Below are 14,407 nucleotides of genomic sequence, written 5' to 3' on the forward strand. Positions count from 1 at the left end.
TGCATGTCCATGCCAGTGGGATGATTACTTACGATACGGTATATAATGTGGAGTCGCATGCCAAAAAGATGAGAATTTTCCTGAGCATCATATCGGTCATTTATTAATATAACGGAACAAGACTGGATCAACGTGTGCTGTGCCTTTAAGGGCATTCCAGCCTCCACTGAAAGAGGAAAACAAAAAATTCCATTCATACCAACTGCATGTATGAAGAGGTTAGCCAGGTATGGAGGCAGTCTTGTATGCTGCAGGTACACCTCTTTTCTTGCTTGCCAAGATGTCCTCAACTGCCCCCCTTCCCAACCCAAAACCCCAAATGCTGGCACACCTCTCTGTGAGATAGCGTCTTGGGAAGCAGAGCAGGATGCCATCCTGTGTCAAATTTCTTCATATCTAAATGTTGTTTGTAACGTTTGGGGTATCCCTTTGTAATTGTCATGGTTGCTGCGTAAAATGCTATTTATTTCCATGGAGTGAGGTACACGCTTGTCATTTCTGTTTGTCCCTCCATCATATAAATCTCACGCTATAACCAGATGTCGTGAGATTGTGAATTTAATGTTTTTTTTCTCATCATGCTTTCATTTAATTGCCTCATATTTATGCATCACAAAGAAGATAATTAATTTCAGATCATTTATTTACCCAAATAGGTTGCTCGCAATCACTTAAGTGTTGCAATTCCATGGTATTTCCTTGGGTCACATCTCAAACGGTTACGAATGGGGACCTGAATGTAGTTTGGATAATTATCGTGAGACATATCTCATTGCTATCGAGATTGTGCATGGAGTAAAAGAAGAAGTTTGGAAGGTTACAAGGAGGTAGGAAGGAGTAAGGGAATTGGTAATGGCATAATATTAAGGTCGATAGGGGAGGGGAAAGGGGTAACTATTCACATTTTAATGAGGTAATGAAGAAATAATATGTGAATATGTAAGAATGTCCTCTTGCTTTGAAGAAAGGAGGAGGGAGAACAGAGTTGGGATGGAGGAGTTGGGGACTGAGGACTTGTGATTGATTGGGGGGGGGGGTTGAGGACTTGCGATTGAGGGGAGGGAGGAGATGTGTTTTGAGGACTTGCATTGAAGGGGTTGAGGACCTGGGGGTTTGTGTGGTGGGGGGAGTTGAGTGCTTGGGTTGGGGGGGGGAGTTGAGTGCTTGGGTTGGGGGGGGGAGTTGAGTGCTTGGGTTGGGGGGGGGTGGTTTTGAAATCAAGCAACATTGGGGAGCACATAGCTAGACAATATTAAATTCACATGATATTTCACTGTTTTGTATAATGTTTTTAGTCGCATTTTGCATGATGCGGAATTGCTGCAGGTACCATGCTGGCTTGGCTATAATGATGTATAACAATCTATTTCTGGAAGATCAAAAATCTATTCCATCCAGAATCAATGGGCCACCACCCACAAGGATGACAATTTTGAAATGGCTTATCATTCGGAAAGTCAGTTCAATGGGAGCAGTTGCACAAAGGTTTATAGCCGTTTATAAAACGGCTTCAAAAAGCATCGTTTAAAATCTCAAATTGGGAAATGAACCAGTTCCCTGCTGTGCTGTCACCCAAGATTGCAGGCCCTTGAGGAGTTTGACTGCAGCAGCAATGAATTAAGTGTGCTTCCCAGCAGCATTGGGCGTCTGCGCAACATCCGTACCCTCATTGCCGATGAAAACCACTTTATTGAGCTTCCCCCTGAGGTGAGCCTCTTACAATGCATTGTCATAAGTAATGTTTCCCATTATCCTCTTCAATGCCCTCATTATTATTTGTTCTTTGCCATGCTTTCTAGGAAAATTTTCACTGCAATGCTGCTGTTGAAACGATAATGGTTGAAATCAATAGGGTGTTTATGCAAGGAAAAAAAACAACATTTTGGGCATTGCCCCTCTTTTGCTCCAATGAAGGGTTAACACCCAAAAGCGTCAGCTTCTTGCTTCCCACGGTGGTTCGCATAGCTCAATCAACAACCTGTTGATGTCATCCATTGTTCTACCTGTTCTCTGATGAGATTGCCTTCTCCAGCAAGATTAGTTCTTCATTCTGTTGACACCATAATTACCTCTGCCACTGAAAGTGAAGGAGGTTATGTTTTCATCCCTTTCTGTCTGTTTGCCTGTTTGTTGCTTGCAAAATCGAAGATTTTTCAAGTATATTGGTTAGTTGATTTTGTCTGTTTGTCTGTCTCTCGTTGTCTGTTTTCCTGTTTGTCTGTCTGTTTGTTGCCTTCAGGTCACAATTTTAAACCGATCTTCACGAAACTTCACCACATGGTAGAGTTTGTCATCAGGAAGAAGTTTTGTTTTTGACGTCAAAAGGTCAATATAGGCCAAAGGGCAATGACGACGGTGGTATTTCTAAAATCCTTAGTTTTCATCTAATTGACTTGAAATTTGAAGAGGATTTTTATTTCAGGTCACTGAATTCAGCCAACCAATTATTTTTGAGATCAACATGGACCAAAAGGTCAACATAGGCCCAAAGTCAACAAATAAGGTGATGTTTATAAAATCCTCAATTTTCATCCGATTGACTTGAAATTTGAAGAGGATTTGTGTATTTGATCATTTACTTCAACCAGAAATAATTTATTATTATTATTTTATTTTTTTTAAGGTCAAATTTGTTTTTGGGATTTTGCAGGGGTCATGCGATGCATGACATCTTTCTTGTTTGTTTGTCCGTTTGTGTGTAGGATATCTCAAAGATTTGTGAACATATTCGGATGAAATTTAGTGGGGAGGTTGGGTGTGTGACATGGCCGAATTGATGAGATTTTAGTGAAGATCCAGATCTGAATGTGGCAACTAGAATATTTTTTAAGTGAGTCTTCACCATTACGAGATAAGGCCAAAAATGATGATATATATATATATATGACGATATCTCAATAAGTTGTGGACGCATTCGGATGAAACTTGGTGAACATGTTGGTTGTGTGACCTGAAATAATTATTTCAATTTTGGTGAAGGTCTGAATCCAGTTCCGATAATTTTTAAGTGATTCTTCACCATTGTGAGATGAGTGCCAAATACGATGCATAGCATCATATATCAAAAAAATATTGGGCCCAATATGTTCTACTGTATCGGGCATTGTGTGGCAGAGGTATGTGCTGCACCAAATGCCTTTCGAGTTTTCATTGTTATAATTATTTAATTGATGCATACAAGGTTTTATTTGTTTATCGGAATTTACCGTGAGAAATGAATTGCAGTTTTGTTTGATATCTTTTTACAGTCTATCATTATAGCAGTCTGTCTGATTTTTTAGTGTTGTGTGAAGTTACTTAGAATTTAATTACCCCACGCACACAAAGCGAAAAGTGGGATTAAGCAATTGGTTCATGTACTTCTGTCCGACTGTCTTGTCAGTTATTGATCGAGGAACAGCTTATTTAAAACTAATGTTATATTTTGGACACGAATCAGAAGACCAGTCTTTCGTTTTACTGTATTTTGCCTCTGAATTTGTTCTGATCACAAATGCTCAGAGGTGAGTAGGATTTTTTTTGTTGTCGTTTACTCTCTCTGCCTGCCTGGCAGTCAAGCAAAATTGAAAATCATTCCAAACAATTTTCTGGTTTTAAGGACGTCATAATGGACACATACAGCAGGCACGAAAAACGAATGCAATGTGTAAGACGAGGTGATGTAATAGCACTGCGAAAAATGGCAGTAAAACCGGAATTGATTTATTTATGACTTTTACAATCTTTATTTTATTTAAATTGAATTATATACTTGAACACTAGTACACAAATCACCTGTCATACTTCCAAGAACTTCCAGTTTTGTAGTACTTCAATTTATAAAAAGGTTCATTGGGGTGGTGTATAAGGGTGGTGTTCAGGACTGCTTCTGGTCTATTTCAATAGCATGAAACTTTGGGATATATATATATATATATATATATATATATATATATATATATATATATATATATATATATATATATATATATATATATATATATATTTTTTTTTTAACAATCATTTATATCATTCTTTTGCAGTACCCAATAAGAAATAATTGAAAACGAGCTCCTGCATAATGAAGGGTTATAAAGGTACTTGGCCCCTTCGTTAAGCGCGGGATACCTGAATATCGTTTTTGTTCCTATCTCTTAATGGTGAAAAATCGCTTTTGAAATTCTGGTACAGCAGACTCTCCCCATTCGTGGGGGTAATACATTCTTGAAAAACCACGATGCGCAAAGTTAAGACCTTGTGGGAAAAATAGTGAGGGAAACCAATTCTAAAATTTATCCACTTTTTTTACCAAAACTAGTACTGTACTACTGTAGAGTAGAAATGAAAAACACTGAAAATTGTACTTATTTTGATGATGATGATGATGATGATGATCATGGAGAGCATCGAAGGTGATTGAGATGACGTCGATGTCCCTGGCTTAGGGCCGTCAGGGTCATCAGAATTTGTGAGGAAGGAGGTGATCTTTGTCTGCTTTACCTTGTTCTGCATGTCCTCATGGACGTCCATATAAGGTGCCATGTCGGCGTCCATCTCACGCTTTAATCTTAAACACCACTTCATGAAGACTAGTGAAAACCTTTAAAGATATGTTCCTCCATTCTGCTTTATCCCAAGTCTTCTCTTCACGCTCCTCATCTTTATCTTATTTCCCCCTCCTCGCTACAAAACAAACAAACAAATATTTTCACTCGGAAAAAAACAAAACAAATTCACTCTGCCTCTTATTTCCTTCCTTGGTTCATTCTTCATCTCTTCCTTTCTCATTACCTCTTAATTGAACCACCATTCCTCATAATTGAATTTATTTGCTTCTTACTTTAAAAGCTTTTAAGAACATTTTATATTGTTTCATTTGCCTTATTTCACTGAAACCCCACATGTATCTTCTTCCTACCTATTTACTGTCACAAACACCCCACAATGTAATTAAAAGAATAGCGAAAACTGTATCATGCGATAACCTAAATCAGACGATATCGAAAGAGCAACTGTGAGGTGAGACGGGGATGCGGGGTTGTGCCCGGTGCCAGATCATGATAGCGCGAGGAACCCTTGCCGCAATCGGCACATTTTACCACCATCATTTAACCACGATGGAGCAAAATCATGATGCGGAAACCCGCGTTCAGGATGGGCCTGCTGCATTTGGCTCTTCACCAAAATCTAATCAATTTGTCCTTGAACGAGCGAAATTCACACACCACCCAAACCTGCCCACCAAATTTCATCCAAATCCCTCCAACGGTGAGATATCCTGCACACACACAAACAAACAAACAAACAAATAGACTGAAACAGACAGGGGTGAAAACACAATCTACGTCCATCGCAGATGGCGGAAGTATGAAGGTGAAAAGTCAAAAAGCAAACGATTTCAAAGTATGTGTTTTGCTCTCATGTTTGCATCCGATAAACTTAAACGTACGATGGTGCCGATCCAATTCGTGGCCAGGAAGATGGTTTGAATGCTTTATTTTGGTTTAATGTTTGCCAGATCGGCAGCTGTCAGAACGTGACGGTGCTTTCACTGCGTTGCAACGAACTGCAACGTTTGCCACCCGAGATGGGTCAAATGGAACGCCTCATGGTGCTGAATATCACGCACAACCGGTATTCAAACTCCCGTACCACTTGTATTACTTTTTCTCTGTTCTGATTCTGTTTGCGTGGCATTTTGACAATATAGTTGTGACTGAATGTACTGTGCCTAGGTTGAATCATCTCCCTTTGGCATTCACGAACCTGCGCCAGCTTATGGCTATTTGGCTCTCCGACAACCAGGTGCAGTTTTGTTTTGCTGACCAATGATTGAGTCATTTTTATTGGAGGAAGTAAATAATTGGTTTTATTATTCTTTCAATTATTTCGGTGTCTCAGGAAGTCTTTTGATTGGCTGACATTTGCACTTTCTTTTCTTTTCTAAATGCATACTTGGACTTGCTGATTAAAACGTTGCACAACATTGGTCGTGTGAAAAGGTTGTGTTGAATGAGAATAATGTTTGCATGTTTTCTCCTTTCTCTTATTCTGTAATGTTATGTGAAGTCGAAATCATTGATCCCGCTTCAAACGGAGGAGCGGCAGGGTACCGGAGAGAAGGTGCTGACAAACTACATGTTCCCTCAGCAGCCCAGGATAGAAGAAAGTGAGAAAATGGGAGGGAGTTTTTCTTTTTCCTCCTCTTGTTGCATTTGTCGTTTTGAGAGAAAGTGAGCAAGAATGTGAATTTGATCTTATTTACTTGGCCATTGTGTGCCAGCTGAGCGGAAGTCTGACAGTGACAGCTTCAACCCAGAGCAGTGGGAGCAGCAGAGGCAGCAGCGATCACAGGTTGCCTTTGAGTGCGAAGACATTGATGACAGGCGGGAACCTGACGGCATTCGGGTGAGCTCTGGCCGTTTTTGAGGTTGCAGCATTTGGATGATATTTTAGCAACCTTACCAAAAGTCTTGACATTTGGATTATTAACATTTTTCCTGGATATTTTGATCCCTTTGTTGTTTTCATTTGTGAAGGACAAAGTTTTGTCTGATCTAATTGCAGTCTCACTGCGCTCTGCCACAGGAAAGCACGCTGAAGCGCTACCCCACCCCTTACCCTGACGAGCTGAAAAACCTCGTGAAAACGGCTCAAAGTGTTGTGAACAAAATAAAGGATGAGAGTGCAAGTCCACTTGGTCCAGTTAACTCTGCTACACAACGCTCGGAGAACGGTGAATTGTCTGTGAATGATAATGTGCTACAGTTCGTGGCGAGGCCTGCTCCTTGTGAAGAGGAGCCCAGTGCTGGCCTGGTGAGGGTATTTTAATGTTCTGTCTCCATTTGTTCAGTGGTGGCTGAGCCTGTAGAGGAATGAGTGGAAGGGGTGTTTGATGGCTGGTGGCTTGGATTGGAAATATTTTGGCATGATTGTTTTTTTGTGATAGAGTGGCTGGGAGAGGGGGAGGAATCATTATTACTGCTAGTTTGCTTAATGGTACAATGTATTGTCTTTTTTATTTATTTATTTATTTATTTTTGCATCATGAAAATGCACACCTGCATCATCCCTGTTTGTTTGTTTATTTATTAATTCCTAAAATTGTTTTTCTTCCGCACAGACTTTGGTCTGTGCTTTTACTTGTTCTTTTAACAACATTGAGCATGTTGAAGGATTTTCCAATTTATTCTCCAGCTTTTTACTTTGGCAGAGGCACTGCTAACGTACCGTACCAGGGTGGCCGCTGCAAAATAATAACAATAATCGGAATGAATGCATGAATGTCAAAGATAAACAAAAGCGAACAGTGCTTCATAGGTTTTTTTTTGGCGTTTTCAATTTATTTTTTGGTGCATTGCTGTTCATACAGTTCTAATGATATCTTCTGTTGTATTGCTGGGGCAATATGATAAGATGATGAAATAACAGCAACCTTCATTGCTGCACGTCTACATTCTCAGCTATTCCACTAGCCTTGATCTCCATGCATTTAGTGAGGAAATTATTTTAGAAATACAATTTTCTAATTTGCTTGTATTTGCATTAAGTACTCTTTAGCAATGCCCATATATTTATCCATGTGTCTATTTAATCAAACTGTACTCTTCCTGTTGACAGGAAATGACGGCTGCCTTTAACAAGGGTTTACAAGTTAACTGCCCCATGGCATGTGAGGAGGACGAGTTGGATTCTCGAAGCCTGAAGAAGTCTACAATTGGGAGTGAAAACCAACAAAATGTACGGACAGAATACCTCAATACGAGTGAATTGTGTGGGGAAATTAGCCTTTTGTAGGTGGGTAATGCAGAACATTGAATGCATTGTGCTGTGCAAACTTAGCAAACCCTGTGCACTGGATGGCGATCAATATAAAATATAAAAAGACAGGCTTCATTTCCTCGGCATCCTGTCTGCCTTGAGCTCATCCTGCCGCTCTACCTTTTCGGTGGATATTTTCCTGCTATCGAAGCATAGCCAAGTCGGCCATGGCCATTTGTCGATGTTTCATTGGACATGGTGTGTTGGCATTGCCTATATTAAGGCAATCGGTAATTTAGAGAGGACACATTTTTATGCCTCCGCTGACAAGGTCGCGGGATGCATTATGTTTTCTGGCTGTCCATGCGTGATCAGTTTTCGTTACAGTGATAACTTAAAAACATCTGAAGGGATCTGTCAAACTTGGTACGAGTATGTATAATGATGCAAAGATGAACTGATTAGATTGTGAGGTCAAAGGTGAGAGATCCCCTGAGGCAAAAAAATATATATTATGTCACCGAGCTAACTTGTGAAGCAGTGATGCAATTTTGGCCAAACTTGGTGCAAAGTACATATTATGATGCACAAATGAACTGACTAGATTTTGGCATCAAGTGGTCAAAAGTCAGTCTTGATATGTTTTCATCACTGCGATAACTTAAGAACGGCTGAAGGGAAGCAAGTCAAACTTGGTATAAGTACGTATAATTATGTAAAGCTAAACGGATTTGATTATGGGGGTGAAGAGGTCAAAGGTCAGAGGTCCTGTCAGGTAGAAATTCTTTTGCTGCACAAACTTGTGAACCAGTGATGGGATTTTGACCAAGCTTGGTAGAAGTATGCATTATTATGTGGAGGGGGAACTGATTAGATTTCAGAGAGGTCATGTCGGGGGGTGGAATGTGATGTTGAGAACAGCTGAAGGGACTTGAGAACTCAAACTTCTTTACAAATATGTATAATGTAATAATGTGGGTGGAGGCATATCGGTTTATGTTGACATGTCGAAGAGTGCTGTTCTATTTATTTTTAGGTTACCATTTTGACGTCTCGATTGGCCTAATGCACTGAACATCGATGAAGCCCCATTGTCTGATGGCAGCTACTTGAACTATTTCCATCTATCTTTCCACACCCTTCCTTCCCTTTATGCCATTTTATTATCTCCAGACCCTTCCGCAGGCTGTCCAGATTGATGAGGCAGAACTGGAGCTCCCTGCGAATCATGGACAGACAGAGCCACAAGCATCGTTGTCAGACATTCCATTGGGAAAGAAAGGCAGGACACCCACATATTTTCCTTTGTCGTCGTCATTTTTATTGTGAATTTCAGGACCCCTGTGCTTGTTGTAATTACCGCCTAACCGGGCATCACCCTTTTGGGGCTGATAAATTCGGGTCCTGTCAGTCCATCCGTCTGTCCAGCTATCTGCTTGAAAATGACTCGCGCATATCATTCATATTCAGCACATGTATCCAATAGTGTGGGCACGACACGTCAAATAATTTTGGGATCGTTGCAAAAGTCATGGAGGGACAATTTTATTTGCGACTTTTGGCAATTAAAATTTTCATGGGAGAGAATACAGGATGGAATATGCTTTTGGAAAAAATATTTGCATACACATTACAATCTATCTACCACCAACACACTACTTAGGATTATTTATTTACTTATTTATGCTTTACTATCTCCATTAGCAATGCACTTTGGATTATTTATTTCTTATGCACCTCACCATCTCACCGTGAAGCACACATTCAACGCCACGCTCGAGTCTGTGGTTGATCAGTGCCCCAGGCGAAATACTCTTCTAGTCTTGGGGGATTTCATTGCATCGACTGGAACTGATAGGGATGGTTATGAGACATGTGTTAGTCCCCATGGTTCTGGAACTGTGAACCAGAATAGCACTAAGTTCCTTGACTTTTCAAGAAGTCATGGACTTAGGGTGGCTGGTTCATGGTTTTATTGCCCACAGCCTCATCGCTGGACTTGGTATTCCAATGTTGGCAGTGTGGCAAAGGAGATTGACCATGTGCTCGTTGATGGTCGCTGGAGGATGATCCAGAACTGCAGGGTCGACCAGAGTGCTCAGTTCCTCAATACTGACCACAGGCTTGTGGTTGCAACTCAGGAGTTGCAGCATAAATCTGGGAGAATAGTACCTTCCCTTCCAAGGCTGGATGTTGGCAAGCTCAAGGATGAGAAGGTAGCTGAGGAGTTTGTGAACAGGCTGAGTAAGGATTTGAGGGTTCTGGTTGCTTTGGGGAAACCTGAAGAGTTGTGGAGTGCCTTCAAGACCACCATCCTTGATGTTGCTGATAGATGTCTTGGAACTCACCGCAGGGCGAAGAAGAATTTTGTCTCATGGGATGCTGGATACCATTGACCAGAGTCGCAGTTGCCAGGTTTATGGCAGAGTTGAGCTGTTCAGGGAGTTGAGGTGTAAAACTGTACGTGTGCTGAGGGTGGACAAGGAGGCCTATGTGTGAGAAATCTGAGGGGGTAGAGCATCATCTGTAGTCAAGTGATTCTCGTCCTGCTTGCAGGGGAATTGGCACATTGCGTTCCTCCAAGCCCATCCCTCGGTGTACTGCAGTGAGAGGGGATGGTGGTGGGCTCTTGACAGAAGAGTCCAAAGTGAAGGTACACTGGGCCGGTTACTTTCAGTAGCTGTACCAGGCTGATCCACCAGCTCTGAATTGGATATCAGGGATTTTACTATCCCTGATGCTGACCCCTTTAATCAACTGTGATTCACCTTCGTTTGTGGAAACACAGGCTGTGGTGAACCTGTTGAAATGGGGTAAAGCTCCTGGGATCTGTGGCATCCATGCTGAACTTCTCAAGGCTGGTGGAAATGCTGCACTCATGTCGTTGCATGCAGTAATGTGCTCTTCCTGGAACACAGGCATCATCCCAACTGACTGGAAGAGTAGCCTCGTTGTCCCGCTCTTGAAAAGGAAGGGTGATCTCCAGGAATGCAACATCGACCGAGGGGTGACGCTGATCTCAGTGCCGGGCAAGGTCTTTGCTTGGGTAATTCTTGATGGGGTTTGCCACCATCTGCTTGAGCACCAGCACCCAGAGCAGTCAGGCTTTACACAAAAGAGGTCAATGATTGACCGTATCCTTGCCCTTCGGGTCCTCACCGAACGCAAACGAGATTTCAGCAGAAGCTGCTTGTAGCCTGTGTTGATCTCTGCAAAGCGTTCGATTTAGTGAATCGGGATGCCCTCTGGAGGATTCTTGGTCTTCGTGGGGTGCCACCAAAACTGATCAATCTGATGTCTGAACTATACCCTGTCACTGACAGTGCTGTGAGATATGGTGATACCATCTCCGACTTATTTCCAGTTGTTACTGGAGTTTGTCAGGGGTGTGTACTGGCCCCCACACTTCTCAGAGCTTGTATGGACTGGATTCTGGGGCGGGTATCAGATTGATCAAGCTACGGTGCATCATTTAGGAATGTCATGATCTCTGACCTTGATTTCACAGATGATGCAGTCATCTTTGCGGAGACTGGATATCCTTTTGGGGGCCTTCAAGGTGTTGAATGAGGAGTCTGAGCCGCTGGGATTACGGATTTACTGGGTTAAAACTAAGATCCAGGCTTTCACTGACATCTTGGATGCTGCTATCTTGTTTGTACCTGTTTGTGGTGAAGATATTGAGGTCACAGAGAGATTCACTTACCTTGGCAGTGATATTCATTCATGTCTCTGCTGGCTGTGACCCAGATGTCAATAGACGTCTTGGTCGGGCCTGGGGACTCATGGATTCACTGGATCCTGGGGTGCAGTGCTGTCGGTACCTGTTTATGAGGAGGAAAGTCTGAGTTTTCAGGTCCTTGGTGCTTCCAGTCTTGCTCTCTTGTAGTGAGACTTGAATTCTGACCAGGGATCTGAGATGTCGACTTAATTCCTTTGCTTCCAGGTCTCTTCGGAGCATCCTTGGCTGTTGCTGGTCGGACTTTGTGTCCAACGAGCATTTGCTGAGAGAGACCCAAATGAGATTTGTTACCTTCATAGTCCGTGAGCATCAGCTGCGGCTGTATGGATATGTGGCTCATTTTCCTGATTCAGCTAGGGATCCTGCTCCTGACCTAGGTGAGCTGATCCTGCTCACCAGATTCTCTCAGCTTGGGAGCTTTGTGGGTGGAAGAGGCCAATGGGCCAACCACGTTCCTCGTGGTTGCAGCAGATTGATCAACATCTCAAGGAGATGGGGATGGGCCAGGCTTCTACCTTGGGGATGGCCAGACGGAGCCCCTTGGAGTACCGGCGGAAAGTGGATGCAGCGACGCGCTGCTCCGGCACATGTTCCCATACCTGACCTGACCTGACCTTTAATTTTAACTTTTTTTTCACTTTACCATCACCTCTCCTGAATTACCACCTTGAATTATTTATTCATATTTACTTTGCCATCTCCACTACCAATACACACCTTTGAATTTTGTATTTATTTGTAAACTTCACCAAAACTGTGACAAACCTACCACCTTGAAAATGATTGTATACATTTTTTTTTTCCATCACCACTGCTGACATGCTACAATTAATAAATTATTTATTTATATCCCTTTTCTTTACTATACTAAAATAATAGAATATGTATGTATGTATGTATGTATGTATGTATGTATGTATGTGTGTTTGTTTGTATGTACTGTATGTGTGTTTGTTTGTGTGTTTGTTCGTCCTTTATAGGCGGCCAAACTGTTTTGGTTGGAATGAGATGAAACTTGGCAGGAGTGATCCTTGGGACGTGAGAACAGACATGGGGGGGGGGGGTCAAGTTCAAGGTCAAGGGGTCAAGGTCACCGGGTAACTTCAATTTCATCCGATCGAGACGGGACCAATGCCATTCAACAGATAATCAAAATTAAATGACAGTTGATTGACGACATTCACTTCCAACTTCCGGTTTTCGAGTTATGATGTCATAAATTGACTAAGACGTCAATTTTTCATGTTTCTTTGTCCTTTATAGACGGCCAAACCGTTGGATAGAATGAGATGAAGCTTGGCATATGTGATCCTTGGGAACGGGCATAAGGGGATCAAGGTCAAGGTCAAAGGTCACGGGGTCAAGGTCACCGGGTTACTTCAATTTCATCCGATCGAGACGGGACCAATGCCATTCGACAGATAATCAAAATTAAATGACAGTTGATTGACGACATTCACTTCCAACTTCCGGTTTTCGAGTTATGATGTCATAAATTGACTCAGACGTCAATTTTTCATGTTTGTTTGTCCTTTATAGACGGCCAAACCGTTGGATAGAATGAGATGAAACTTGGCATATGTGATCCTTGGGAACGGGCATAAGGGGATCAAGGTCAAGGTCAAAGGTCACGGGGTCAAGGTCACCGGATAACGTCAATTTCTCAATTTCATCCGATCGAGATGGGACCAACGCCATTCAACAGATAACTGTACCCGCCCATGGGTGGGTGCTTTGCTTGTACCTTCCTACATTTGTTTAAATACCTTTTACCGTGTGTGTGTGTGTGTGTGTGTGTGTGTGTGTGTGTGTGTGTGTGTGTGTGTGTGTGTGTGTGTGTGTGTGTGTGTGTGTGTGTGTGTGTGTGTGTGTGTGTCTACATCTATATATTACTAAAACTCTCATCTTGTATGTATGTTCCCGAAATATAGGCAAAACGATCCACGATAGCGCAAAAATTTTAGGGCCACCTTCCTCACCATTCTCCTGCGGTGTGCAGTATCAAGTTTCATTCAAATCGGGCAACGAAAAAAATTATTAAAAAATCAATTCCCGATTCAGTCAAGTACTCTTCGGGAGAATTTGATCAATGCAAACAACCTCAGTGGTATAGTTAACCGCTGTTTTTTTGTAAACCTTTTTGTTAATCTGCAGCTCCATGAAAAACAAAATTGCCTTGATCAATATCCTGGTTAACAGAGCACAGAGGATTTGTTCACCTTGTTATCTCCCTGCTGAAATTGACCAAATCATGAATATACTCGGTAAAAATGGTTATCGTGAGCATATTGTTAAGAGATACGTGCACAAGTTTCTAAACGCGACAAAATATCGGAAGATTGGTCCAGATGTTCCAGTCTATATCAGGATGCCCTGGAAAGGGCAATCATCACAAAGGTTTGAAGTACAAATCAAACATATTATATCCAACACGTTCCTGGCTGTGCAACCCCGAGTAATCTTTACCTCTCGCCGTTTGCTGACGTCAGTCAACAAGGATGTGCTACCCACCTCACAAACTAGCAATGTTATTTATGAGTTTAAGTGCCGATGTGAAACTCGGTACGTGGGCCGCACAAAACTAAGATTGGCTGATCGGATCAAACAACACGTCCCCTTGGCGATTTGAAGAGAGATTGTGAGGGTTAGAACACAACCAGTGCGAGCATGTAGAAATATCCAGCAACCACTATCTGCTTCATCTGCCATTGCACAACACCTGGTTGATAACCCTATCTGTGCAGACCAGTACAATGCAGATATGTTCAGGATATTGAGCCGAGGTCGGAGCTCGTTTCATTTACGTATGTTGGAAACAACCTTCCTCCTTACCACCGATCCAATATTATGTCATCAAAAGGAATTTATATGATCTCTGTGTCTCTTTCAGCACGGAAAGATCAAGGGAAGTACGGTAACAAATGG

At 42.0% G+C, this 14,407-nt stretch overlaps 1 protein-coding gene across 6 annotated transcripts in view; it reads left to right on the top strand.

Moving 5' to 3' along the window:
* Positions 1-14,407, top strand: part of ERBIN (erbb2 interacting protein) — a 261,007-nt gene that overhangs the window by 209,856 nt on the left and 36,744 nt on the right. For all 6 annotated transcript variants that reach the window (XM_085884469.1, XM_085884471.1, XM_085884468.1 and 3 more), the window contains 8 exons: positions 1,578-1,707; positions 5,498-5,613; positions 5,715-5,784; positions 6,049-6,148; positions 6,263-6,387; positions 6,568-6,795; positions 7,600-7,719; positions 8,914-9,022. In XM_085884469.1, coding sequence (XP_085740595.1) covers positions 1,578-1,707; positions 5,498-5,613; positions 5,715-5,784; positions 6,049-6,148; positions 6,263-6,387; positions 6,568-6,795; positions 7,600-7,719; positions 8,914-9,022 — 998 coding nt within the window. The remainder of the gene's footprint in view (positions 1-1,577; positions 1,708-5,497; positions 5,614-5,714; positions 5,785-6,048; positions 6,149-6,262; positions 6,388-6,567; positions 6,796-7,599; positions 7,720-8,913; positions 9,023-14,407) is intronic.

This window comes from Eptatretus burgeri, chromosome 6, assembly GCF_056783735.1.
Source record: "Eptatretus burgeri isolate ZD-2024b chromosome 6, Ebu_testis_v1, whole genome shotgun sequence".
Lineage (NCBI taxonomy): Eukaryota > Metazoa > Chordata > Myxini > Myxiniformes > Myxinidae > Eptatretus > Eptatretus burgeri.